At 39.1% G+C, this 25,833-nt stretch overlaps 1 protein-coding gene across 2 annotated transcripts in view; it reads left to right on the top strand.

Annotated features, from left to right (window-relative positions):
- CD163 (CD163 molecule) overlaps positions 1-25,833 on the top strand; it is an 83,889-nt gene that overhangs the window by 8,069 nt on the left and 49,987 nt on the right. Inside the window, exons 6-17 of one of the 2 annotated variants that reach the window (XM_010990815.3) lie at positions 157-477; positions 7,110-7,424; positions 7,523-7,837; positions 8,208-8,300; positions 8,382-8,696; positions 9,831-10,151; positions 10,868-11,176; positions 11,538-11,573; positions 11,777-11,884; positions 13,101-13,193; positions 14,095-14,147; positions 16,485-16,693. In XM_010990815.3, the coding sequence (XP_010989117.3) occupies positions 157-477; positions 7,110-7,424; positions 7,523-7,837; positions 8,208-8,300; positions 8,382-8,696; positions 9,831-10,151; positions 10,868-11,176; positions 11,538-11,573; positions 11,777-11,884; positions 13,101-13,193; positions 14,095-14,117 (2,249 nt within the window). In that variant the 3' untranslated portion in view covers positions 14,118-14,147; positions 16,485-16,693. Of the gene's footprint in view, positions 1-156; positions 478-7,109; positions 7,425-7,522; positions 7,838-8,207; positions 8,301-8,381; positions 8,697-9,830; positions 10,152-10,867; positions 11,177-11,537; positions 11,574-11,776; positions 11,885-13,100; positions 13,194-14,094; positions 14,148-16,484; positions 16,694-25,833 lie in introns of those variants that run through there. The other variant, XM_064479007.1, reaches the window with a different exon arrangement.

Here is a 25,833-nt window from a genome sequence, read left to right as displayed (position 1 = left end):
CCAAATTCATGGTCTCTACTGGCTCTTAAAAAAAGCAGAGATGGGTAAGCCATGATTTCCAATGTCTCAGTATCTGAGAAGGAGCAAGATCAAGAAAGTACCCTCTGGGCTAACCTGCCTATATATCTATGGCCTGAGTCTCCGTTTCTTTTGCAGATGGGTCAGATCTGGAACTGAGACTCACAGGTGGAGGCAGCCGCTGTGCTGGGACAGTGGAGGTGGAAATTCAGAAACTGATAGGGAAAGTGTGTGACAGAACCTGGGGACTGAAAGAAGCTGATGTGGTTTGTAGGCAGCTGGGATGTGGATCTGCACTCAAAACATCCTATCAAGCTTATTCCAAAATTAAGGAAACAAACACGTGGCTGTTTTTAAGCAGCTGTAATGGAAACGAAACTTCTCTTTGGGACTGCAAGAACTGGCAATGGGGCGGACTTAGTTGTGAACACTATGAAGAAGCCAAAGTTACCTGCTCAGGTAAGACTTGCAGTCAATGTGTTAAGAAGTTGAATTTCAAGCGTGTAAATTTCCAGTAACATCCTTGAGACTGACAAGATTCATTGGTCACTATGACTAGATCTCTCCCAAGAAGCCAGAAAATATCTATTCCATTGTGAGTATCTCAGAGAAATGTATAATTCATTTTGAATCTTAGACCCAATTGTTTATTGTTTGCTCACTTTAGCGTTTGAGTAATTTTTAAATCCATAAATGTGTCAAAGATTAAGGAGGATTAAAAATTTTAAGGTAGAACTTAAATATGTCTTTCATCAGAATGTCATCAAATGATTTTAAAAAATAACTATGTTGGATAAACTAGCATGATTGAAACTTAGACTCCCTCTATCTTACTATGAAATAATTTTCTTTTTTCTGAACATTTTCCCCCTATCATCTCATATAGGTAAAAAATTTAAGAGATAGAAAACAAAAATTTTCTTTCTTGTGATGAGAACTCTGAATTACTCTCTCAACAGCTTTCATATATAACATTTAGCAGTGTTAATTATATTTATCATCTTGTACATTACATCCCTGGTACATACATATTTATCTTATAACTGGAAGTTATTGCCTTTTGACTGCCTTCATCCAATTCCTCCTCTGCCTCCTGGTCTCCCACAGATCTGATCTTTTTCTATGAGCTTGTTTGTTTGTCTTTAAAGTATAGTTGACCTAAAACACTATGTTAGTTTCTGTTACACAACATAGTGATTCACTATTTCTGCACATTTCAAACTGATCACCATGGTAAGTCTAGTTACAGTATGTAGAGATATCACACAGTTATTGGCTATATTCTCCACACTGTACCTTTCATACCTGTGACTCGTTTATTTTGCAGCGGGAAGTTTAATTCCTTCACTTATTTATTTCCTCCCCCTAACCCCCTCCCCTCTGGCAAACTCCTGTTTGTTCTTGGTGTTTATAACTCCATTTCTGTTTCATGTTTGCTCATTTGCTTTGCTTTTTTAGATTCCACATGTAAGTGAAATCACATAATATTTACCTTCTTTGCCTGACTTATTTTACTCAGCACAATAGCCTCTAGATCCATCCATGTTATCACAAATGACAAGACTTCATCTTTTTAATGGCTGAGTAACAGCCCATGTATATACCACACCTTCTTTATCCATTTATCAGTCGATGGGCACTTATGTTGCTTCCATTTCTTGGCTGTTATGAATAATGCTGGCTGGTCTTGGACTTCTGTTCCTTGGGAGTTTTCTATTTATTATTATTGATTCAATTCCATTCCTTGTAATTGATCTGTTCATATTTTCTCTTTCTTTCTGGTTCAGTCTTGGAAGATTGTATGTTTTAGGAATTTGTCCATTTCTTCTAGGTTCATTTTTTTTATATATAATTGTTCATAGTAATCTTTTATGCGTCTTTCTATTTCTGTGGTAGCAATCGTAACATCTCCTTTTTCATTTCTGATTTTATTACTTTAGGTCCTCTGTTATTTTTCCTTGATGAGTCTGTCTAAAGGTTTGTCAATTTTGTTTATATTGTGAAAGAACCAGCTTTTAGTCTTATTCAACTTTTCTATTTTTTAGTCACTATTTCATTTACTTCTGCTCAGATTTTTATGATTTCTTTCTTCCCAGTAACTTTGGGATTTGTTTGTTCTTTTTCCAGTTCCTTTAAGTGTAAGGTTAGGTTGTTTATTCTTGCTTCCTGAGGTAGGCTTGTATTTCTATAAACTTCCCTCTTAGAACTGTATCCCATAGATTTTGGGTTGTTATGTTTTTGTTTTCATTTGTTTCTAGATGTTTTTAAATTTCCTCTTTGATTTCTTCAGTGATCCATTGATTGTTTAAGAGCATGTTGTTTAGCTTCTCCATGTTCGTGGGGTTTTTTTTGTAGTTTTTTTCTTGCAGTTGACTTCTAGTCTCATGGTGTTGTGAGAAAAGATGCTTGATATGATTTCAGTTTTATTAAATCTACCAAGGCTTATTTTGGAGCCTAGCGTGTGACCTATCCTGGAGAACATTCCATGTGTATGTGAAAAGAATGTTAATTATTCTGCTTTTGGATGAAAAGTTATATAGATAGACAGACAGATAAATGTCTTCTTATCCATGACTTTTCTCTTCTCTTCATTTATTATTATGTGCCTTTATTTATGCTTTTAATTTATTGTATTAGATAAAATTATCTACTGCCTTAGCTTTTTTTTAAAGACCTCACAGCTGGGTTTTTACAAATTAATAGTACCTTTGTTTTCTGGGGGGGAGGATATAGCTCAGTGGTAGAGCATGTGCTTAGCATGCACCAGGTCCTGGGTTCAAACCCCACTGCCTCCATTAAAATAAACAAACAAACAAATAAATAAATACCTAATTACCTACCTGGCCCAAAATGCTACCTTTGTTTTCTAACTCATTAAATTTGTTTTTCTTTCTATTAATTCACTTCAGATTTCCTGAAGTTTGGTTTCTCTTTCTCTCTTAACTTTTTGAGTTGGATGCTTAAGGGAATCCACCTAGGAGCATATGTAGTTTAGTATGTGTCTGGGGTGAAGCCATTGGTAAGTGGATATGAAGCACATAAAAGGTTCTACCCTCTAACTAGGTCTCTACATGTTTAATCTTGATTTATTCCTCTTTATTAATATAAATATTTGAGTTTATAGGTTTCCCACTGAGTGTCTCAGTAGCTATATCACGTAATGGATGAATTGATACTCTGTGGATCTGGGCATAGAATCTTCCTCTGACTGTTAGATGGTCATTGTGAATTGTTCTTTTTAGTATTACAAAATTTCCATCTTCTTATGGTTGAACGATTTTGGAATCAAGTTTGTCTGATGTTAATATCACATGTGTTGCTTTATTTAGTTTCTATTTTCCTACTTTCAACCCTTGTGAATAATTTTGTTCTAGGTGCACACTTTTACTCATAATAGAATTGGGATTTATTTTTAAAAGAACTCTGATTAAGTTACATTTTTGAGGTGACAGATGTATTTGGCCTTAACTTAGTCATATTATACATTGTTATGTTGTCATATTATGTACATACATAATACTTATTGTTATTATGTAATATGCTACGACTAAAACCATATTTCACTACATGATCTTTATGGGGACTTTGTGTGTGTTTTGGAATGTGTAAGCATATTTGTATGTCTGATAATTCCCTTCTAAATTTAGAAAGTTTTGTAAATTTTCCTATTAATTGTATTTTACATTAGTTAGTATGAAGTTCAACTGCATCTAAAAGAAAACCAAATGAGTGACTAAAGAAAAAGTTTATTTTTTTCTCTTTTAAAATAAGTCAAATAGCTAAGCAGTTTAAGGCTGTTTTGGTCACTCTGTGGTCACCAAGAAACACCCAGGGTTTTTCTTCTCTAGTAGTGATCAAATCCTACTGGACAAGAATGAAGAGTTACCCTGTAAGTGAGGGAGAGTGTGGGGAGGCAACCTCATAGGCCAGGTTCTGTCCTCTGAGAAGGTGGCCTCTGTGTGCTGCCCTTCACGGGCCCAGTGCGGTTCTCGGGGCAGTATTCCTCGTGCGTTGTTCTCATAGTCGATTCTGAGTTCGCTTTGGAAAGTATGTTTTTTTGAGGGCTGCACACCTTTCACAACCCACTCTCTGCTGATGCTGATTTAGGGATCCTCAGATTGCTTTAAAGTTGAGTAATCACTGATGTCAGTTGGCCTCACAAATTCAGCAAAACAGTTCTCTCCAAACTTAGGAAGCCAATGCCATGTGAAACTAACCACAGTCAAATAATACATACTTTGACTTATCCATGGGACGAGGGCCTTCCTCTTAATTTGTTGACCACAGCCCTAAGGTCATTTGAAACCTTGGGTTTGGGAGGAAGGGCAAAACTTACATCCTGTCTTTGCTAGAAGGCTCATTGTCTTTGCATGCAGAGCATCAGTTTTATTTTCTGCTAAGTCCACAGTTTCATCACCACCTCAGTTTAAAGGGCAGGATATTTTGGGGTTTGTTTTTCCAATCTTGCAAGTTTCAAATTACAGGACTCCCAATTAACTACATATAGTAGCTGCAGGCAGAGGACGCCTCCCTCACACAAGTGGTATTTTCCCTCCCATTTCTTCTTGCAGTCTGGCTATTTCTAGTCAGTTCATTTCTCTCTTGGTAAGTGTTAAAAGTGACAAGGAGGATTCATGCCATGTCAACATTCTGATTTTTTTCTTCTTTTTTATACTTTTATAAAAACATACTTAAAAAAATATTTTTCCCAATATGTTCTCCAAGTTTCAACTTTAGTGAGCACATGCTTTTCTTTTCAAGGTGGCATTTGTCTAAATATCTTACCACGGATCACAAGACTCATTAGCTTTCCAGCCTACAATATCTGAGTCATTAGTTAACTACATTGAAAATTTAGATTTTATTACTAGAGTGTTTCATTTATGGTAACTCACGCTGAATTATTTAGGATTGTATTAAGCTGCATGTAAGTTTACAACTTAAGATGAGCCCCTTTCTTTACAGAATTATATTTTTGTTTGTTATTTGCTATACATGCACTTTGCTTCCTTTTGTAAACTACTCTGTTACGTTTCTATAGATTTTGGAAACTCTTCTACCTATTGTGGGGCCTTGATTTTAGCTCTCTCCTTGTTTTTCTAGAACCGTTTATAATTTTATTTCTTGATAAACTTGATACTTTTGGAAGATTTCCAAGAAAACAGATTATGGAAATACTATCTTTCTGCCTGCAAAATTGAAACTACAAATTTCATAATCTGTTTAAATCCTTAGACTTTGATACAGCACGAGTTTTTATGGCTGAAAAGGGCCAAAGGACTCAGTAAAGCAGAAAGACTAGAAAGATAAAGCAGCAATTTATCTCTGACGTGTAGTTTAGACAAACCAGCCACAAAGAGGTCTAACAAGTTTTGGTCACAAAATTGCTTTGAATCCCAGACATTTCGTTTGTGCTAACTGTGTCCATGCTGGAGGGGACACCTGAACCTAAGAAACGCTTCATTTGAGTTGTGCTGTATTTTACGAAAGTCTGAGAAATAATTTTGAGACTAGAATGATCTATCCTTTTTCAGAGTCTGGAAAGGAATAAATGATGAAGATGTATTAATGCTTCTTTAAACTATACTGTATATTTTATCTATTATTAAACAAAAGGACATAACTTTAATTAATTACTTCTGATATTTGTTCTTCATTTCTCCACTTCTACAGAAAGAAATGAATACAGATTCAGTTACTGACGCCAGGGGAAAGCTTAATTTATTGATTAAAGGAGTTAATTCAGGCACAAAAATTCAATTAATGGCTTTTATGTTAAAATGCACTCATTAGTTTAGCAGGGAAAAAAAATCTCTTACAGTGGTAAATTTCCAACACTCTAGCCACGTACCTAAACTTAAATGGTATAAGGAAGCCAGTTTGTGGTACAGACTAACGTGTCATGAGCAGATCCATGAAATAAAGGCTGAGGCAATAAACATGGAGAAAAAATATGCTGGAAGACTGACAGATATTGGTGACTGCCACACGTGCAGTGTATTGTGAGGGTCAAGATTATAGGCTCTGTAGCATATAGTCTGGCTTCAAATTCTGGCCCTTCACTAATCTCTGTGTGACCTTAGCAAATTACTACACCTCTCTGTGTTTTAGTTTCCTTGTCTGTAAATTTGTGATGTTATTAATAATTATACCATACGGCAATTGTAAAGATGAAATAATGTTTGTTAAATACTTACTAAAATGCCAAATATATATATGTGTGTGTATATATATACATATAGTAGATACTCAATATTCACTACTATCATTATTATTACCATAGTAGATACTCAATATTCACTACTATCATTATTATTACCATTATTTATGGTTCAATTTTTAGGCGATTCTAATTTGGCCCTGGATATCATTAATTGAGTAAAGGATTCAGTGGCTTGTCATTCAGTTTTGAACACATTAAGTTCTAGATGTCAAAGTAGATCTGTTTTTGAATATAGGTCTAAAGAGAAATGTGTAGACGAAATGTATTATGGCAATTAAGAGAAAATGTCTTTTCAGAAGACAAGAAAGTTGAGGATAGAACCTTGGTCAAGGAATACATGAAAGGGTTTGATAAAACACTGTAGAAAGGAGATGAAAACAGAAGAAAGGAATGTCTCATGTATCAAGTGTGACAGATACCAAGGGAAAGAAGAGGTCTTCCGTTCATTTTGGAAACAGAAAGTATATTACACTTTTTTTTTTTTATGAAAAACCATTTAAAATGATTAGGCAGACCCCGGATTGCAGTGGGTGGAGTTCTGAGTATAGGGCTGAAAGGTCGAGAGAATGGACACATGTTTTCTGTGGTCTCTAAAGTGGTGAATAATGCAGGCACAATACTGAAAGGAAAGAGTAATCGTGCTGTAGGAATCATTGGTTCCAGGAGGCAGATTTCCAGAATTCTCTCAGATGGAGTAGGCTAGTGAGGGGGAGGGGTGTGTGTCTAGAATTCGCCATGCCCAGCTCTAGGCAGAAGAGCCAAGAGGACTGGATAGCCTCCCTTTCTCGCTTTCCACTTCCTTCCTCACTCCCTTCATGAAGGAAAATCTTGGAATCATGTTCTCTCTCACTGAAATGTTATTTTTCAGCCCACAGGGAACCCAGACTGGTTGGAGGGGACATTCCCTGCTCTGGTCGTGTGGAAGTGAAACATGGCGACACTTGGGGCTCCGTCTGTGATTCCGACTTCTCTCTGGAAGCGGCCAGCGTGCTGTGCAGGGAATTACAGTGCGGCACGGTCGTCTCCATCCTGGGGGGAGCTCACTTTGGAGAAGGAAGTGGACAGATCTGGGCTGAAGAATTCCAGTGTGAGGGACAGGAGTCCCATCTTTCACTGTGCCCAGTAGCACCCCGCCCAGATGGCACTTGCAGCCACAGCAGGGACGTTGGAGTGGTCTGCTCAAGTGAGACCTGGAGAACACGTTCAGCTTGTTCCCATCCTGTGAAGAGGGTAGGGTTAGGTAGTCACAGACAACTTTTTAAAGTTCCTGTCTCCTTTCAGGATACACAGAAGTCCGCTTGGTGAATGGCAAGTCCTTATGTGAAGGAAGAGTGGAGCTCAACTTTCTTGGGACCTGGGGGTCCCTGTGCAACTCTCACTGGGACATGGAAGATGCCCACGTTTTGTGCCAGCAGCTTAAATGTGGAGTTGCCCTTTCTACCCCAGGAGGAGCAGCTTTCGGGAAAGGAAGTGGGCAGGTCTGGAGGCACAAGTTTCACTGCACTGGGACTGAGCAGCACGTAGGAGACTGTCCCGTAACTGCTCTTGGTGCATCGTTATGTTCTGCAGAGCAAGTAGCTTCTGTAATCTGTTCAGGTGAGAGAAGAAAGGGCAGCCTCGATGAACCTCCCCCCTGGTGGTGTGCCCTACGAGTGGGTGGACTTCTAGCAAAGAACAGAACTAAAAGGGAATGACCCACTGTGAGGGGTCATGAGAAGTGTGCCAGACTTAAACTTCATTTGTCTTTTGAGAGGGAAAGTAAACTTAATTTTCACGGACCTGGTGGTTATTTAGTGCTTACCATGTGCCTTCTCAGAGTTCCTGATTCATTCCCAGCTTGGTTGACGCATCCACCTTTCTCTAAAGCTATGATTGTCCTGAGCTCGTCTATCTAACACTGTAACTGACCTCCCCTCCTCACCCCAGCTATTTGTACCTTCTGTGACTAAGTGGTTTGGTGTTGCAGGAAACCAGAGTCAGACACTATCCCCATGCAATTCATCATCCTCGAGTCCAACAAGCTCTCCTGTTTCAGAAGAGAGAGGTGTTGCCTGCATCGGTAAGAATCAGTGACCAACCTATGAAAATGATCTCAATCCTCAGAAGTGCGTTTTACTAATATTTTCTTTTCTCTTTGCAGTGAGCGGGCAGCTCCGCCTGGTAAACGGAGGCGGCCGTTGTGCAGGGAGAGTAGAGGTGTATCATGAGGGCTCCTGGGGCACCATCTGTGATGACAGCTGGGACTTGAGTGATGCCCACGTGGTGTGCAGACAGCTGGGCTGTGGAGTGGCCATTAATGCCACTGGTTCTGCCCATTTTGGGGAAGGAACTGGGCCTATCTGGCTGGATGAGATGAACTGCAATGGAAAAGAGTCTCACATATGGAAGTGCCATTCACATGGCTGGGGGCGGCACAACTGCAGGCATAAGGAGGATGCGGGCGTTATCTGCTCAGGTAAGCCCTGCACGTAACCTCAGGTTACAATTATGCAAGAAGGGACTGAGGTGGGGCAAAGTGAGGGCTATCACTCTGAGCAGCTTCCCTGAAGTACAGGTCCAGAGGGAACTGCTGTGAGATTCAGGCTCCCAGAAGTGTAGATTTGATGAATTAGCGCTACCTCACGTGCAAGGTAGTATAATGCCAGCAAGAGAAGAATTCAGAAGTGAGTCTGTATGTCATGAAAATGACAGCAAAGCTGGTAATGTGAAGTTTCTTTATAAATATGTATGGGGCTGGACACTGGGTAAGGATTCAGCGCACCACTCGGTGATCGCTGTGTTAATAAAGAAGTAAGTTAAAAAAAGACAAGAAGAAATACATTTGGTGCTATATTCTACAGAGAAAAAGATAGTCAGCACGCCAGGTCATATTTTGTGACAGACAAATGAGACTGACTGACTTGTTATAGGAGCAAGAATTACCATAGCAGGACACTGCTCTTGTGTTGTAAACATGGTAAATTTTAGAAAGTATTATGACATAAAAAAAATGTACTCAGTTGTAATATATTGAGAAAAACAGCTCTATGACTTCGGGAAGTGAGAAACTCTCTGTGCTAGAAGTGATTTTCATATTACTCACATTTAATGACATAAACCTGGTTGAGGACATATGCATCAAAACTGAAGTATCAGAAAGGGAAGCATTTCATGTTATGGGGATACACACCAAACGATGGCTTTCTTGTCTATCTCATTAAATTTTAACTGTCAGGGAAAATTGCCCCCCAAAATGAACAGACTAGGGTTTTGAGCCTAAAATTACAGTAATTTAGAGAGAAAAATCCAAACCATGTAATTGATAAAAGGCACTGATCCTTTGAGATTTAGAAGTCAACTTAGAATCACTGGTGGCATTTTTAAAAAGTCCCTAAGGACAAAACCCAAGACTAGAAAACCAGAAAGTATTTATAGAGCAAATACTACATTTTGATAGAATCTACCAAATCATCCAGAAGTTACTAAAGAATTACTAATAATTGACATATTGTACCTATTTTAAAAGCTATTCTCACATCAGAGTAAAGGGAGTGAGTCCTCTGAATCTTCAGAGAAGATGTGAAATTGCTAACTGTCTATTTCACCCCAGAGTTCATGTCTCTGAGGCTGATCAGCGAAACCAGCAGAGAGACCTGTGCAGGGCGCCTGGAAGTCTTTTACAATGGAGCTTGGGGCAGCGTTGGCAAGAGTAACATGTCTGCGACCACGGTGGGGGTGGTATGCAGGCAGCTGGGCTGTGCGGACAAAGGGAACATCAGCCCTGCATCTTTAAACAAGAGGACGACCAGGCACATGTGGGTGGACAATGTTCAGTGCCCGAAAGGACCTGACACATTATGGAAGTGCCCGTCATCTCCATGGCAGTGGAGACTGGCCAGCCCCTCAGAGGAGACCTGGATCACATGCGCCAGTGAGTATTTGTTGCCATAGATGAGAATTCCATTCTGTAGCTTGTCTCCTGACCTAACTAAGCAAGAATGAGTAACCTCTGGTTAATCTCTATTCTACCTGGGTGGTGTAAATGGTTTTATTTAATTTCTTCTGTAGGTATTCAGGATCATTGATCATCTTCCCAAAGGCTATCAAACTCCGATGGTCCTCTGGAGAGTTTTCAATTCAGTTGCCTTCTCTGTGAACAGATGAGGAACAGAGAATTACATAACTCAGTATTTGCCTGTTGAATTGTCCCATTTTTCTTTCAAATGCTACCTTGTTACATTAATATAAGGAGTGAAGCAGTCAGAAATATCAGTCCTGAATTATTTTCCCCAATCTACACCTTCTTAAACTGGGAGAAGATTTCTATCTACCTGGCAATCTCCCGAGCTTTTTTATGTTTGAAAGAATTTAACATTATACGTTTACAATGTTAACTTTCTCCACTTGACATTTCCTAAGTCACACTAACTTTCTTACGTCCAGGGTGAAATGCATCCAGTTTGCTGGAAGGACATGTGCTATCATAAAAGCCGAATTTTGTGAAAATGTAACATTTTAAAATGTGCCTTAAATAGCAAAGTTTTAAAATAGAGGTTTTAAAAAGAGTTTCCATTCTCTCTTTTCCCCTGTGACCTCTTGGGAAGTTTTATCTTCTCAGAAACGACTTCACTGTCTCTGATTTTTCAGACAAAATAAGACTTCAAGAAGGAAGCACTAACTGTTCTGGACGTGTGGAGATCTGGCACGGGGGCTCCTGGGGGACGGTGTGTGATGACTCCTGGGACCTTGAAGATGCTCAGGTGGTGTGTCGCCAGCTGGGCTGTGGCTTAGCTTTGGAGGCAGGAAAAGAGGCGGCGTTTGGCCAGGGGACCGGGCCCATATGGCTCAACGAAGTGAAGTGCAAGGGAAACGAGTCCTCCTTGTGGGACTGTCCTGCCAGATCCTGGGGACACAGTGACTGTGGGCACAAGGAGGATGCTTCTGTGAGGTGCTCAGGTGAGTGCTCGGAGTCTGGACGGAGCCTTTTATCTCTGACAGCAAAGAGAGGGTGGGTGCTGAAGTGCACTGTGGAAGGACTGGAAGTACCAGCCCAGGGATTTGGTGGAGATAGAATCATGATGTTTCAGTCCGAGGAGTGATGAAAACTCATCTTATTGCACATTGGCCTTCACCGAGGAAGAGCGTGTAACTCACACGTATCCTTGTGCAGAGGGAGGAAGAACTAGGGGCCTCTAGTTTTGGGTGGGAGAAGTAGTTCACTTGGTTGAGAAGTGTTAGAGGCTCAGACAGGAAATAGAGATATTTGTTCCATATGTTACACCCAGAGCTGAGTCTCTCCTCTTCTTTTCTCCTACAGAAGTTGCAGAGAACAAAGGACCCCTAAAAGCCACAGGTATATCAAGGGGGCTGTGAGCATGGGACCAGTTGTCTGCATTATTTAGAATCTCTCTTGTTAAGACACTTTGGGTCAGAATTTCTGATAATTTGAAATTTCTTCAACGATCCTGTATCTGACCTAAAAGAGGGATAGTAACTGGGGAACCAGGCCTTTCAGCTAAGACGTTATCACCTCTTGTGATGTTTACCTGTGCTCAGGTCACTCGTCCTTTGTTGCACTTGGGATCCTCGGGGTCATTCTGTTGGCCTTTCTCATCGCACTCCTCTTGTGGACTCAGAAGCGAAGACAGAGACAGCGGCTTACAGGTCTGAGCCACATTATGATCTCTCGAATGTTCCCAGGGGAAGTTTCTTGGGATAATAAAATAAAAAACAAAAAAAATTTATTAGATCCAAGTACCAAGTGGACAGAGAAAGGGAACCCAGAAGAGGTTTAAGCAGGTTCCCCAAAAGAGGGAACAAGAATTCAGAGAAGAAAAGGGGCACTGGTTGTATTGATAATTCCTACATTCTATCTACATGTTTACCTGGGACATTATAGAATTAATAGTGTGGAATGAGTATGCTTATATGGTTCAGGATGAGTCATTTATTGCCCAAACATTTATTTGCTCTTACTATATACTTATTACTAATTTTACTGTTCTGTCAAGCAATGTGCTAGGTTCTGAAGATGTTTCAGACGTAGATGACCAAGTGTTTTTGTTTTCGTAGAATTTCAAGTCTAGTGGAATACATGTAAACAAATAAATTGCAATGTATTGTTATACGTTAAGATGAATAAGGACCAAAAGGGGAACAGAGAATAAAGTAATTAATTGAAAGGGAAGGGGTGTACTGGAAACTTCTAGGAGGTTTTGAGACACAGTTTGAAAATAGAGTTCAAAGAACTGGGTCAGGTGCATTTCAGGGAAAGAGACAAACATGTACAAGTGTAGAGACGCGTAAAGGAGGGCGCACGTGTTGTTCTGAGAGGGGACCAAAAGTTGAGTTCAAGGAGAGAAGCTTCTGATAAGGCTGGAGAAGAGGAAGAAACAAGTAATAAAGTTCTGTATTGCATGAGAAGAAGGGTGACAGGCATTAAAGGGTAGGGTGGAGTGGGGTGAAACAGGCAGGCAGTCTCTTAGAAAGTTCTGTTTGGCAACAGGATGTCTGAGCCGCTGGAAGAGAACCACATTACTGAGAAGGATAGCATTATGAAATAGCTGAGGTGAAAGATGAAAAGGACTTTATAGTGAGAATGGACGGGAAAGGACCGATTTTAGACAGATCTCTAGTGAATTACAGAGGACTGCTGGCCGCCTTGGGGGAAGAAACGGGGCTGTTAGACAACAGCAATGGGGGAGTTTCAGCCTCATCTCATTGCACTTGAGTTTGTGGCGCTGAGGGAAAAGCTTGGTAGTAGAGTAGGATGGAAACAAGAGAGAGGCATGAATCATGACTAGGTGTGGAAGAAGTGCACATGAGGAGGGAACGTTTTATTATGATCGGCTGACCCCTAACCTGCGGCTTCTGTTGGCAGTTTCTGCAAGAGGAGAGAATTCTGTCCACCAGATTCAATACCGGGAGATGAATTCTTGCCTGAAGGCAGATGACCTGGACCTATATTCCCCAGGTCTGTGGATTCTTTGAGGGTCTGTAGCCCTGGGGTTCAGACATGTGCTGTAAGTGAGGCTGAGACACTTGACTTTGCACAGCAGTGGGAAGAACTCTCAAACGTAATAGGAGGCTTGTGATGCATGTAAGGAAGACAGGCAGGAATGAACCAAAAACTATTCTTGGAGAACATAAAAACTGCAGTCACGGGGAGACCTCTGTCTAAGAGGCCCATGATTATTTCTGACAGAGGAGCCATGTAGTAGAATATTAAGGCTTGGACCTAATTTTACTAAAACAGAAATTAATCTTCTAAAAGGTAATTTGACTTTTCATATCTCTTTCACAGTTTCTTTCATTCCCACTTCCCGCTAATTTCCTTTCTCTAATTTGATTTTTTTCTTAAAAGCTTAAACTTTCTATGTCTTTATCCCATCGGCAGCCATCCTTACTCACAGGACTAGCCTGATTTCTCTTTATATAATGTTTCTTTCTTTGTCCACTGTCTTCTTTTTAGCACCAATTTTGCCTCTGGGCAGAATAACTCTGCTGGGTTGGAAAAAATACTCCAATATCCCCTTCCTCTGTGAAGGCTCAGTGCCTTCTCAGTATTCCTTCTGAGGGGGGCCTGACTCACTTCTTCAAGCCAAGGGATTTGGGATTTGCCAAAAGAAAGTCAGGAAAACATTTATAAGGCATGGGAAAGACTTTCTGTGCCTCTTAAACCACACCGTTTGCCTTCCTGATTGCAAACAGTGTTTCTGAATGTTCAAAGCGCTTCGAAGGCATTTGAGGGAAGGTCTGATTTCTTTCCCAGTAATTATTTTCTTCCTTTTAGAAAATTCCGATGAGTCAGGTGGTTTTAATGATGCCAGACTAATTTCTATGTCTAAATCTCTTCCTATTTCTGGATGAAAAAGGAGACCATTCAGAGGTACAATGAAAAGGAAAATGGGAACTACAATCCAATGAGGTGAGTGAGGAGAACTGATTCATCATTGCTCGAAACAGTTCCAGTCTTGTGGAAATTGAGAACTCCTCCGGTGTTAGAAAAAAAAAAGAAAGGACGTACATGCACATATATTTCCATATATGTATATATTTGTGTGTGTATGTATATCCACACTCAGAATATGCAATAACTTTTTATAAATATTTCTTATCCATCTCTGAGTTGCCTAAATATTTTCTAAGCAATCACAGTGCTACCTCATAGAGCTAAGAAGAAGATGGGTAAATAAATATGAATAAATCTTCTAAAGACACTGTAGGAGTCATTTCAGGAAAGAGGCAGGACACACAGCTGTGTGATGCATGCTATGGTAGAGACAGAATGCGATACTGCAGGAATATGGAGAGCTGGCCTAAGACACTTCAGGGAGATTGTGCAAAAAATGTGATGTTCAAGTTAAACGTCAGATGACTGCGAGATAGATCATTGTAAGGAAAGGACGCGGCATATACAAAATGTGGCACAGGAAAGTACCACACCTTTGGGGAACGGTAAAAAGTTCTTCCCTCAGAAACATATACTGAAAATATTTATGGTAACCAGTGGCAACTTGAGCACTGAAGATACAGAGATAAGAGAGGTTGAAAAGGCATGATTGCTTACTGGAAGATCTCACAGCCTGTGGGGGGAATTATGGAGACTCTGCAGAGAGAGAGAAATGGTGAGAATCTAGGCTGAAAAGGTGGTGTGGAGCCCAATAACGACTGGTCTTATCTGCTGTATCTCATGTTCATATTTTATTCTAGGGACAGTTGGGGGGGGTGCTTTAGAAGATTAATTTGGGACAAGACACAATCAGATTTTCATTTTATAATTTGCTTTCATGAGGAAAGTGTAACAAAAGAAAAAAGTGAATAAGGCAAGAAATTTGTTAAGTTATACACCAAAAAGAAAAGAAGGGGAAGCAAGTTAGTGGGTACATTTTCTTGGTTCTTTTAAAAAACAATTTTGGGAGGACTATGCATTTAGAAATGATATATGACAAAAGTATGTTTTTTGGTAGAAATATTGTGTATGTTATATGAGAAACATAGATTGAGACAAAGGATAAAAGTTGGAATTCTTAAAAGTATATAAATGTAGAGTGTTAATATCATACATATATACACATGTACACTTAGAACTGTTGTAAATTGTATATAGCATAAAAAGTGTTAGTATGCGTATATAACATATAACATGCTGTATACATATCTATATGCCAATATTAATATATAAGCCAATTATTAAGAGAAAGACAACATCTAATGAATAACTAGGCAAAGTCACAAAAAAACCAATCCACACAAAATGAATTTTAAATGACTAATAAATATTTTTAAAATTCTCAAGTTCACCAGTATGTCTGGGCAATTCAAAGTATGATTAACAATGAGATACTGCTTTATACAAATTAGACCAACAGAAATTTAAAACAGCACCAATATTTATTGTTGGTGGGGACACAGAGAAAAATACAATTTCAAACACTGCTGCTGGAAATGAGAGGTGTGGTAGCCTTTGGTGAAAGCAATCAGGAAACTTCCATTAATTTTTTTAAAAAATGCCTCATGGATCCTTTGACTCAACAATTCTACCTGCCCCTGAAAATTTCTTCCATACAGAGAAAGAAATTAGTATGTAAGAAGAAACATACAAGGATTCCTTTTTGCAGCCTTGTTAATAGTGCCCCAAAGCTGGAAACAAAGAGAATGCCAATCAGTGGGATAGTGGCTGGAAAGATTATGGTGCGGCCAATTAAATAAGGAAAAGTCACAAAAGTGCAATAATACATTCTATTTATGTGTTACATTACTGAATATAATTAAACATAATGATTACATCTACAAAATTACACATATGTATACATGTAAAGGAGTATTTTGAAAATCCTAACATTGTACACTGAGGAGGACTTTGAATGATTTTTGATGGATAATCTCAAACATACAAATATTATTCTGATGTAATAAATATTGATTAAACTACTTTTTCCTTAAAGAGTAATCACCACTGAATCACTGCTTCAGAATCACATGGGTGTGCTTTTAAAAATGGCATTTCTGCACTATAATTCTCTGGAATAGAAATAATTCTTAGGTACACTGAGGTTTGAAAATCGTTGCATTTACATTTTCTGTTCCGAGCGGTAGTATGCTTTTTAACATATGTGAGTGAGTGAGAGTATGTGTGGGCATATGTGTGTCTGTGAGAGAGAGAATGTAATATAATACATTGTATCACATTATCATGTAATTCTTCTATGTATGTTCATATGAAGAGGAAATAACATTTTTTCTGTTTACGTCTTTCGTTCAGCCTTGAAGATCCCTTGATGAAGACCTGAACGACTGAATGATCAAGAATCCACCTCGTACGCTGAAGATTACAACACAGTCCTTTGTCTCCTAGTGTTCCAAAGACTGCTGCTGAATTTCTAAAAATTAAATTGGTGAATGTGACTACTAAAAGTTGTGTATGACTTTCAAGGGTATTAAATAAAAAGGAATATTGCTGGTTTGAATTTATCTTAACTCCCTGTTCTTGATTTTATGAATTTCTGAATGGGTTTTCTGACTTTTTGTAGGATTTCATAAATATAATATGATGTCTTTTCATTTGACAGTGTTTTCATTTGCATATATCTTTTTCTAGTTTGGTTTAAGTAATATTTTTTTTTCTTATAATCAAATTAAATTTATTTTTCCTTTAGTTTTTTTTCCATATAATCCTGTATATGTAGCATATAAAACAGAACAAGACAAAAACCAGGCTCACAGATACAGACGATTGATGTTGCCAGAGGTGGGGAGTGAGGGGGTTTGGTGAAATGGGTGGAGATCAGAAGGTACAAACTTGGGGATCTAATAACTGTGGTTAATAATAAGGTACTGCACATTTGAGAGTTACTAGAATAGTGGATGTTAAAAGTTCTCATCACAACAGAAGAAACTTTGTAATTATGTATAGTGATGGATGTTATATAAAGGACTATTGTAGTGATCATTTTCATATTGTTCAGTGTTTACAAATATGGAATAATTATGTTGTACACCTGAAATTAATACAATGTTGTATGTTTATATCTCAACTTTTTTCCTTTTTCAGTTTTATTAGGTAGAATTATTACAGTTGGACTGCATATACACATTATATTGCATACAAATGCATATATACAGTATATTGCACTTTTTTTTACTTTACATATGTGTACTAATTATTGTTTCTAAGAGCAGATAGATCTTTAGCTTTTTAAACTTACATAGTTATCAAAGGAATAAAGCCAACTACAAAATAAGAATCAACAGAATGTGGTAGTCCAATCATAAAGGACAGTCACATGTGCTCATACATATTCAAGAAATCAAAATAATAATTAGTTCATGTATGTCCTTATTATTATTGTTACTATTTTTTTAGATTCCTCATATAAATGATGTCATATGGCATTTTTCTTTCTCTTTCCTGCCCACTTCACTTAGAATCATGGTCCTCAGATTTAAGAAAGTAAAAATCTTGATTAGGAACACATTCTAAAGTATGTCCCATTTTAATTTCTGTATGTGCTTCGTTTTTATTCATCAGCCTACTCCGCATGGAAGTGTGGTCTGAAACGTCCTGATGAGCAGTCTGAAGGGCTTGGTGACTTTTCCTTGGATCGGTCACTGTAATCAGGGAGATGCGGGCTTGTAAGAAGACCCCAGCTCTAATCATTAACATATCAAACATGAAGGAGAGAAAGAAACTTTCCCAAAGAAATGGGAGGACAGAGGTACAGGTGCCTTAAAACATAAAAGACAGTCACTGTGAGCTGAAAAGCCATTTCTGGTTTTCCACCAAATCTTTTATATCATTTTAAATAGATGTTTTCCAAAATAATTTGATGACTAAACTTTTTTTTCACATTATTATTAGCCTTAAAAATTAATTTTCCAAGGACTCCATTTGAAACAGTTTCATAGATTATAGAATATTTTCAAACATGTGTTTTTCTGTTCTCATGGTGACACCAGCAAAACTTTCACAGAAAATCCCGCTTTGAGCAATGTAATTTCCCTCTGATCCCTTTAACATAGGCTGTTGTAATATACATGCTAAAGTAAACAAACCTGGTGACGTTGTTTTACCTTTTAAGTAAAATCCATATACATCTGTTAATGTAAGACGTGAATCTTTTTGAAAGTTTGGGTTGGCAGTTTATACTTCCTCTTGTTCGGCTGGAGTTTTCAGGCAGATTCGTTAACTTCCTCTGGTGTCCAGCATCCTAATAGGATAAGGAAGTAGCAAAGAAAAAACAGCTTCAGCATTTATAATGACTTCTCCTTTCAAGTGCCAGTAACTCAGTTTCCTGGTCTTATTTCTAAGGAAAAAACCTGTTTCCACATTATAAGTACATCTCTGGGGGCATATAGAAAAGGGCCCAGGAATTATTTCTTAAGATTCAGGAAGAGATCGTCTCATGATAATGTTACATCAAAACTCTTGGCATATGGGTAAGGGTTTGTTTTTATTTTGCTCTGTCATTCGAGAGAGAGTGGGCATGGTAGGAGTATGTATGTTAACAGATAGACACAAATATTATGCATTAGGGACAGAAACAGGGAGGAAATTAGAAATATAAAAAATACTGGAAGTTTCATGGAGCTTAGAGTGCCAGCAATATTGGAGGCAGAATTGAAATCCAAAAAAAAAAAAAGGGAAAAACGTTAATAAAAATAAAAATATATGGTAAGGACTGGAGATTAGAAGTTGTACGAGGACATGAAGTTGTGAAAATGAAAATAAGGTATAAATGAGAAACTCACATTTGTTATTACCAAATGCCAGGTAGCGTAGTAAATGTTTTACATCATTTAAATTTAATTCTCACATGTAACAGGATCTAATCCTGTAACATTTTCCTGGGATAAGAGAAGTTTTGTGCATTTTCCTTGACAGATGGAGGAATAATTCTCTTACTGCTTTGCTTCTACACTATTATAGGTTTAAATCACTGACGTCATCTAACATTTCTCATAAGGGCATGGAATTCCATCTTGCTATATTCTGTTTCTACAAATTTTGGAAGATGCTGCTCTTATTAGAATCTTTTACCCGTTAAGGTCATTTACATCCTGCTCCTGAATTTTTGTTTTTTTCTCTAGCTGTTTCAGTGAGTTCTTCAGAATGACTAGCTTGGGGCTTACACTCCCTCACCCCTCCTTTCTCCCACTCACTACCCAAGATAACGACTTTGAGTTCAACAGAACATGTAAATATAATGTTGGAAGTCTCATTGAAAACTTATAGATTTTTAAACATAGTGTATTTTGCAATTAGAAAAAATTAAAAATTTGCAAAATGCAAAAATTAAAAAGAATTAAGCAAAATAAAGAAAACATACATAATATTAACTCACAGAGAAAACATACCTAAGAATTCAAAATATCAACTTCTGATACATAATCATATGAATACAAAATATTTTTTAAAAATTAGTTTTATACTATGCTACAGGTTATTATGTACACAGTCCTTTAACATTTTTATTACATCATATATTCATTTGTAATGCAAAATTTTATCTGCGTACATTTCCTTCAACTAGAAATACTCAAATAGATTTAAGTAAAACCTTATGAGTGTATATTGCAGTTAATTAATTATGTTTTAATTAAGTTATTTAATTAAGGTTAATAATATTGTAGATAAACTATATTTCATATTTCTGATACAGAAATTATCATTTTTCTATATTTTTCATGTTTTCTAAAAAATTTATTTCATGGCAAAATTATGAATATCATAGAGAAAATGTTCTTGTAGTTTTGTCCCCTTCAACTCATTCCATTTACTTTTAGAGTTCTGTGTTGTTGAGAGAGGCCCATGAGAGTACAAGATGGGTGCATGTTTTCTACAGGGGTTTGCGGTGGTCTCTGGGAGGGCCCCTGGAGGCTGTTCCTCTGGCTGATTAGGGCGGATAGTGGGGATTTCCATAATTTTGCCCCTTTGAAGGGAATTTCTCAACTCCTGGAAGAAAATGGATGTCTACTGTCAGATCACTGATTCTTTCCGGTAGCAACCCTGTTTCCTTCCTGTAACTGTGTATCTAGGGCCCAGGGCCCAGGAAGGAAAAAATATGACATGTGCAAGTGGCTGTATGTCCAGTCAGCTTTTGAGGGTATGAGTGTCAAACCTGGTTAGTTACTCACTTAAATATCCATTTGCTGCTAACACTGTGCCAGTCTTATTAAGTCTCCTCAATACACTGTAAGAAAGTTTCCATGTGCCCCATTTTATGGGGGAGAAGGCCTATCCTTAAGGAACAAAGCTAGTAAGTAACAGAGCTGAGATCCTAAAAGCGTCAGTTAACCGCAGATCTTGGTTTCGTTTAATCTGGCCCGTTGAAATTTTACGTGAGAACGACTTGGGTGGTTTAGTTGGCAACAAGCTAAGTGAGTCAACAGTTTATTATTATTTCTAGGAAAGTAATTTGTTCTCAGGCTCTATTCATTCTTAGTTAACTGGCATTACATTTATAATATTTAATTCATGCCCTGGCTCCATCCTTTAAGATGTACTTGAAAAAGATCTATAGATGTGGAAAAGGTGGATTAAAATGAGATGAGATGAAGAATCCAGGCATAGCAAAGGCCATTCAAGAATTCAAGGAAATGAATATTCATTAGATGAAAAAAAACTAGATGTAACCTGTAAAACGATTATCCTTTAATTAATGAAGAATGCAATCACCTCTAAAGAATTAACAGAATAAGTCCTTATTTGGGTTAAAAAAAAAAAAAAGAAAAAACGATGAAAGAAAAAGACGGAAAGCATGGAGAAACCTGGCAAACACCATCTGCACCAACTGTTCAAAGTCAGCAGGACCAGTAACGTCATTTTGAAATCCTGCGCCCACTGCTGTGACTCAATGAAAGGAAAACGTCACCTCAGCCGTGGTGTTCTTCCTCAAAACCCATCCTCACTTGAAAACAGCAAAGAAACCCAAATCGCTGAGCTTTTTGCAAAATAAAGTTGTAACAGATAACGACAGATCTAGAAATTGTCACAGATTGGAGGAGTCTAAGGAAATATGATGACTAAATGCAGTGTGACATCTTAGATTGGATTACGGAACAGAAAAAAAGATATTAGTGGAAAAAACAAAGAAAGTCTATAACAGATCTGCAATTTAGTTAATAGTATTGTACCAATGCAAATTTCTGAGTTTTCATAAATATATCAGGCTTCACAAGGAACGGAAGGAATTAAAAAAAGCAGAGCTCCAGGTCCCTCATTCCAGAATGACAGATGAAGCCTTTCTCTGTGGCCCTGCCCTGATCTGCCAAAATTTCCATGTAGGTAATTCCAGTGTGATTAGTTTATCCCCATACAAGAGCAATTCTTGAGCTCCAAGAATTAAAGTCAGCAAAACCACACGCCTCATCTCACAGCTAGGAGGAAAAGAGAATATTCTAATCTGTAACTGAAATTGTATATTTTCTACATTTCCTTCCAGCTCTAAATTTCTATGTATCAACAAGAAAATTTGCAGTAGCTGCCTCCTCACAGCTGATACCTAACTCACTGAAACTACTTATTTGTCAGGAAGGTCTTCAACTAAATTAATAGTGTCGAAGATCACCGTAAGCCCAACATGTCACAAATGTGCCAATATTTTAGCCTCTAAATCGATTCCCTGAACTTCATTGTACCTAGAGGGAGCGCGTGCACACACACACACACACATAATCATGTCAGTCTGAGGAACTGACATTCAAATTTGAGAAACATGGTCATGGTAGCACAACACATGTGCAGCAGTTTCTGAGAACCGGGGCAGGAGGGCGGTGTAACCACAGAACCCGAGATTTGCCCAGCCTCTGTGAGGACACAGAGAAATGACAGAAATGCCTTGAAAAGGGCAAGGTGGGGGTGTGAGAGAGAGAGGGGCCCACTCAAGTTCTCAGGTCTTAGAAAAGAGCTGTACTTTCCGTGGTCACTTAGAGAACCCCCGGTGACAAGCCTGTGTCTCTTTACCCTCCACGAAGGAGATACCCCTTCACTCATTGCTGGAAAAGGAACAACTGCAGACAAGGCCACTTATTTGACTCCTTTGAGACCGTCACTTGGGGTACCGCGTTCTGACTTTGGACTCCTAAGGGCAAACGAGGGTCTCAGATTGTAGAAATGTTTACAGCCTGCATTTGCCTCACTCAAGAACAGTGGCAGAGGTGAAGCAGAGCATGCGTTAGGGAAGTGGAGACATCTGTACAGATGACTGAGCGTTACAGTGACTTCACGTGAAATTTGGGGCAATTCACTTAGTACATTATACATTCTCATTTATATAGTGGTGTGTTGGAGTAGGCATCGTGGTGGTTTAGTATTAAAACCACCAGAAACATCAAAGAAATAGACAAAAAGGAGAAAATTTTCCAGAATGAAAACTCAGTTTGATAAATGTTCTCCCCAGAGAGAAGGCTCAGAGGCTTGGCTGAGAGGAAGGGAAGATCACGTGCAGAACGTGTGGGGCTGCCTCACTGAAACCACATTGGTGCGTGTTGTCTCAGACCATATGGGGCACGGACTGTGGACCCGATAGAGCTGCCAGCTTTAACCAGAGGTGAAGGACAAGGAACACCAGGTGGCCTTCCCAGATGGCCCGTTTTCATAATATCGTCATCTTTGCCCTTATCCACAGCATTACGCAGGGCGTATCTGTATCTGAGAACGACTAAGACAAAGTTCCCTGGGTCAGAGACAAATGTTTGGAAACCCTTTCCCAGGTGCCCAGGATCTACAGGGTCTCCCATATCCCTGCGCCTGGGCATTAATCTCAGCTCAGGCAGGGCCCCGAATACTTCCTCATGCTCACAGGCACACCAGGAACAGACTTCCCAGGCCTGTCCTGACCCATGTTCCCCAGGTATTTCCATCATACACGGAAATATAATTTTTAAAAACTCTTGGCCCAGGGTCATTTAAAGTCCTTTAAAGCCCAGAGAAGAGGAATTGTCTTCCCAGATCAGGTAGCAAGGAACATATTTTTCTAGTATCTTACACATAAGTAGATCCCTTCCCTTCCTCCCATATATACCTTTTCTAGGCTCCACATTGAGATATTTCTTTACGTGTTCATCAACCTCCCTGAAGAAGAGGTAGACTGAGAAAAATGCAATGATAAGGATGGTCGTTGCAAGTAGGACAGATAGCCCCAAAGCCACACTCGGGTGTACCTTGGTGTCTGATTCAAACTCAAACATGAAGATGCCAATAAGGATAAAGGAATTCTCTGTCCCAGCTCTGTCACCTTCTACACGATCAGGATGATGAAGTCATAGGAACAATGGGAGAGATGAATATCTCAGCGGGAGCTGGCCAAGCCTTACGTGTGCCATAAAGGAAGCACTGAGCAAAATCAGATAGCTTCTTCCCTACAAAAGCCTCCAGGACCCCCCAAACACTAGCTTGTCTAACCTTGACCAGGAAGAGGGAAGACACACACACACGTGTCCAGAATGAGTGTGTTTTCACTTTGGAATCATATCCACAGACAAAGGCCATGGCCTGTTTCCTTGGACTCCGCAAACTTTGAGCCAATTTTATTTAGAGAGAAAGACATTTAGCTGGAAGATGAAGAAAGACCAAATGTTCCTGAATAGAACATCCAGATCCTGCCGTCGAAGTTCCAGAATCCCGCGTCTTGGTGAACTTACTCGTCTCGGGAATGTGTGTCCCGCTGACTGTGCGAGTATCTCCCCAGTCACATTCGTCAGGGGAGTGAGTGGCTTTTTTCCGAGCTCAATATGATGCTGCTTTCTGAACTAAATAGACTATTAGGCAGTGGAGCTTCTGTGAATATCAGCATAATGTGCTCCCTCGGCCCTCAGCTGCGGCTCTGGAGACAGTGGGGAAAGATAAGGGAGAGGATTTCCATACTTGGAATTCATTTCTAAAAGGACGGACTCTCAGTATAGTACGTGGCTAGTGTTTAGCCCTCCTGACCCAGCACCCAGAAGAAACCTGCGAAGAAAAGAAATAGAAGTAGCTAAAGGAATCCTGGGTGGGGTCGCCAGGTTTTCTGCTGAAGGTAAACCGAGAGCTCCCCTTTGCACTAGAGAGGCAACTGAGCTGCATTTCCTCTTGTCAGTTCCTCACCCTTCCTGCCTCCTTGTGCGCGCTTCCTAAATGGTGGGGGCTGGGAGACTGAGAACTACATTTCCCACAACCCCTTACAGGGGGAATCTGAGCTAAGTTCCACCAGCGACAGGTTCTTCTATTCAGGGGAGACAGAGTTTTGCAGGGGCCTTTGCACTTGCCCGAAAATTGTTAGCCTTGCTGTTGCAGCATCCTTTAGAAGTGGTTTCCTGGGGTTTTTGAAACTTCCTGATGAGGATTTTGTAAGCACATGATTTCCTGTTGTAAACCGCTTCCTGCTTTAAATACCTACAGGGCTTTCTGTTTGATGTCTGATTTTAGAATCCTGGGTCTCCTTGAAATCACTTAACCTTTAGAAGAATTACATTTCGGGGAGCAGGGCAACAGGGCTTTAGAGTTGAATCCTCTCATTCCAAAGCAGTGAATGAAACATTTGTAAGAAATTTGTTTGGCAGGTGTATAAGAAAGAAAGAAACAAAGAAACAAAGAAAGTAAAAGAAATTAAACTCAGTAAGAAATACCAGAAACAGAAATAGAAGAGACATGCACAAGCTCAGAGATGAAGAAAACAAGAAACATTATTTAAAACATTTTAAAGCAATCAGGATACTAAAAAAAAAAAAATCAATAAGATGTAATAAATAACATATGAAAAAGAGAATAAAAATAAAAAAGAAGAAATGTGTCCCCAGAAACTGCAAGAGCGCCTGTGAAGAGAAAAATTATATACAAACACCAAAGTGACACCCCCTCCCCCAGAGAAACGGGTGCAGACAGAAGGACCGATATCCTGCGGACATTTTGAATATCTTCTTAGTAGACGTCCATACGGTTTTACAAGCACCAAAATGAATCGGGATTTCAACAGTTCTTGTCACGAATTATTATCATTATTAGACAACAAAAGGACTTTTCCAGACTATTTTAACTTTTCATCCGATGCAGAAATTCCTCCCCTAACTATTCTGAGAGGTAGCACCAGAATTTTCTGTAACATTTCTGCTGATCGTTTCTTTCATTTCAAAACAACTTATTCCACGTCTCCAGCCCAAGTATCTTTCTCCTCTTTCCCCCTTTCCTCCTCTGTCCTCCCCTCCTTCCCTTCCCCCAACTCCTTCCTCTTTTTCTTTCTCCTTCCCTAACCTCCTCCCTCTCCTTCTCCTTCTCCAATCTTACCCTCCCTCCTTCCCTTCCTCCTTCCCTCTCTTCCTCTCCCTCCTCCCAACCCCCCTCCAGTTCCTTACCTACTTCTCCAACTGGAGGAGGTTCCAGGTAGATGCCTTAATGACCTGTGAGGACAAATATATTGCACTTGGTTAAGAGAGGTGAACAGAGGGGTAAGCAGGTAAACGTGACAGGTAAAGATGAGAGAGAATAAGGTGCAAGAACTTACATGAAGAGAAAACCTGACGTGGGAATGGAGAGATAAAGATTAGTTTCACCTGATAATAAAGAAAAAATGTTTGGGGGCCATGAAGTTTTGGGTAGAAAAAAAATCTATAGCAATTCCTTCCCCATGCGTCTCTAC

This window comes from Camelus dromedarius, chromosome 25, assembly GCF_036321535.1.
Source record: "Camelus dromedarius isolate mCamDro1 chromosome 25, mCamDro1.pat, whole genome shotgun sequence".
NCBI classification, from domain to species: domain Eukaryota; kingdom Metazoa; phylum Chordata; class Mammalia; order Artiodactyla; family Camelidae; genus Camelus; species Camelus dromedarius.
The sequence above is the reverse complement of the archived record's forward strand: the minus strand, read 5'-3'. Positions and strand labels throughout refer to the sequence as shown.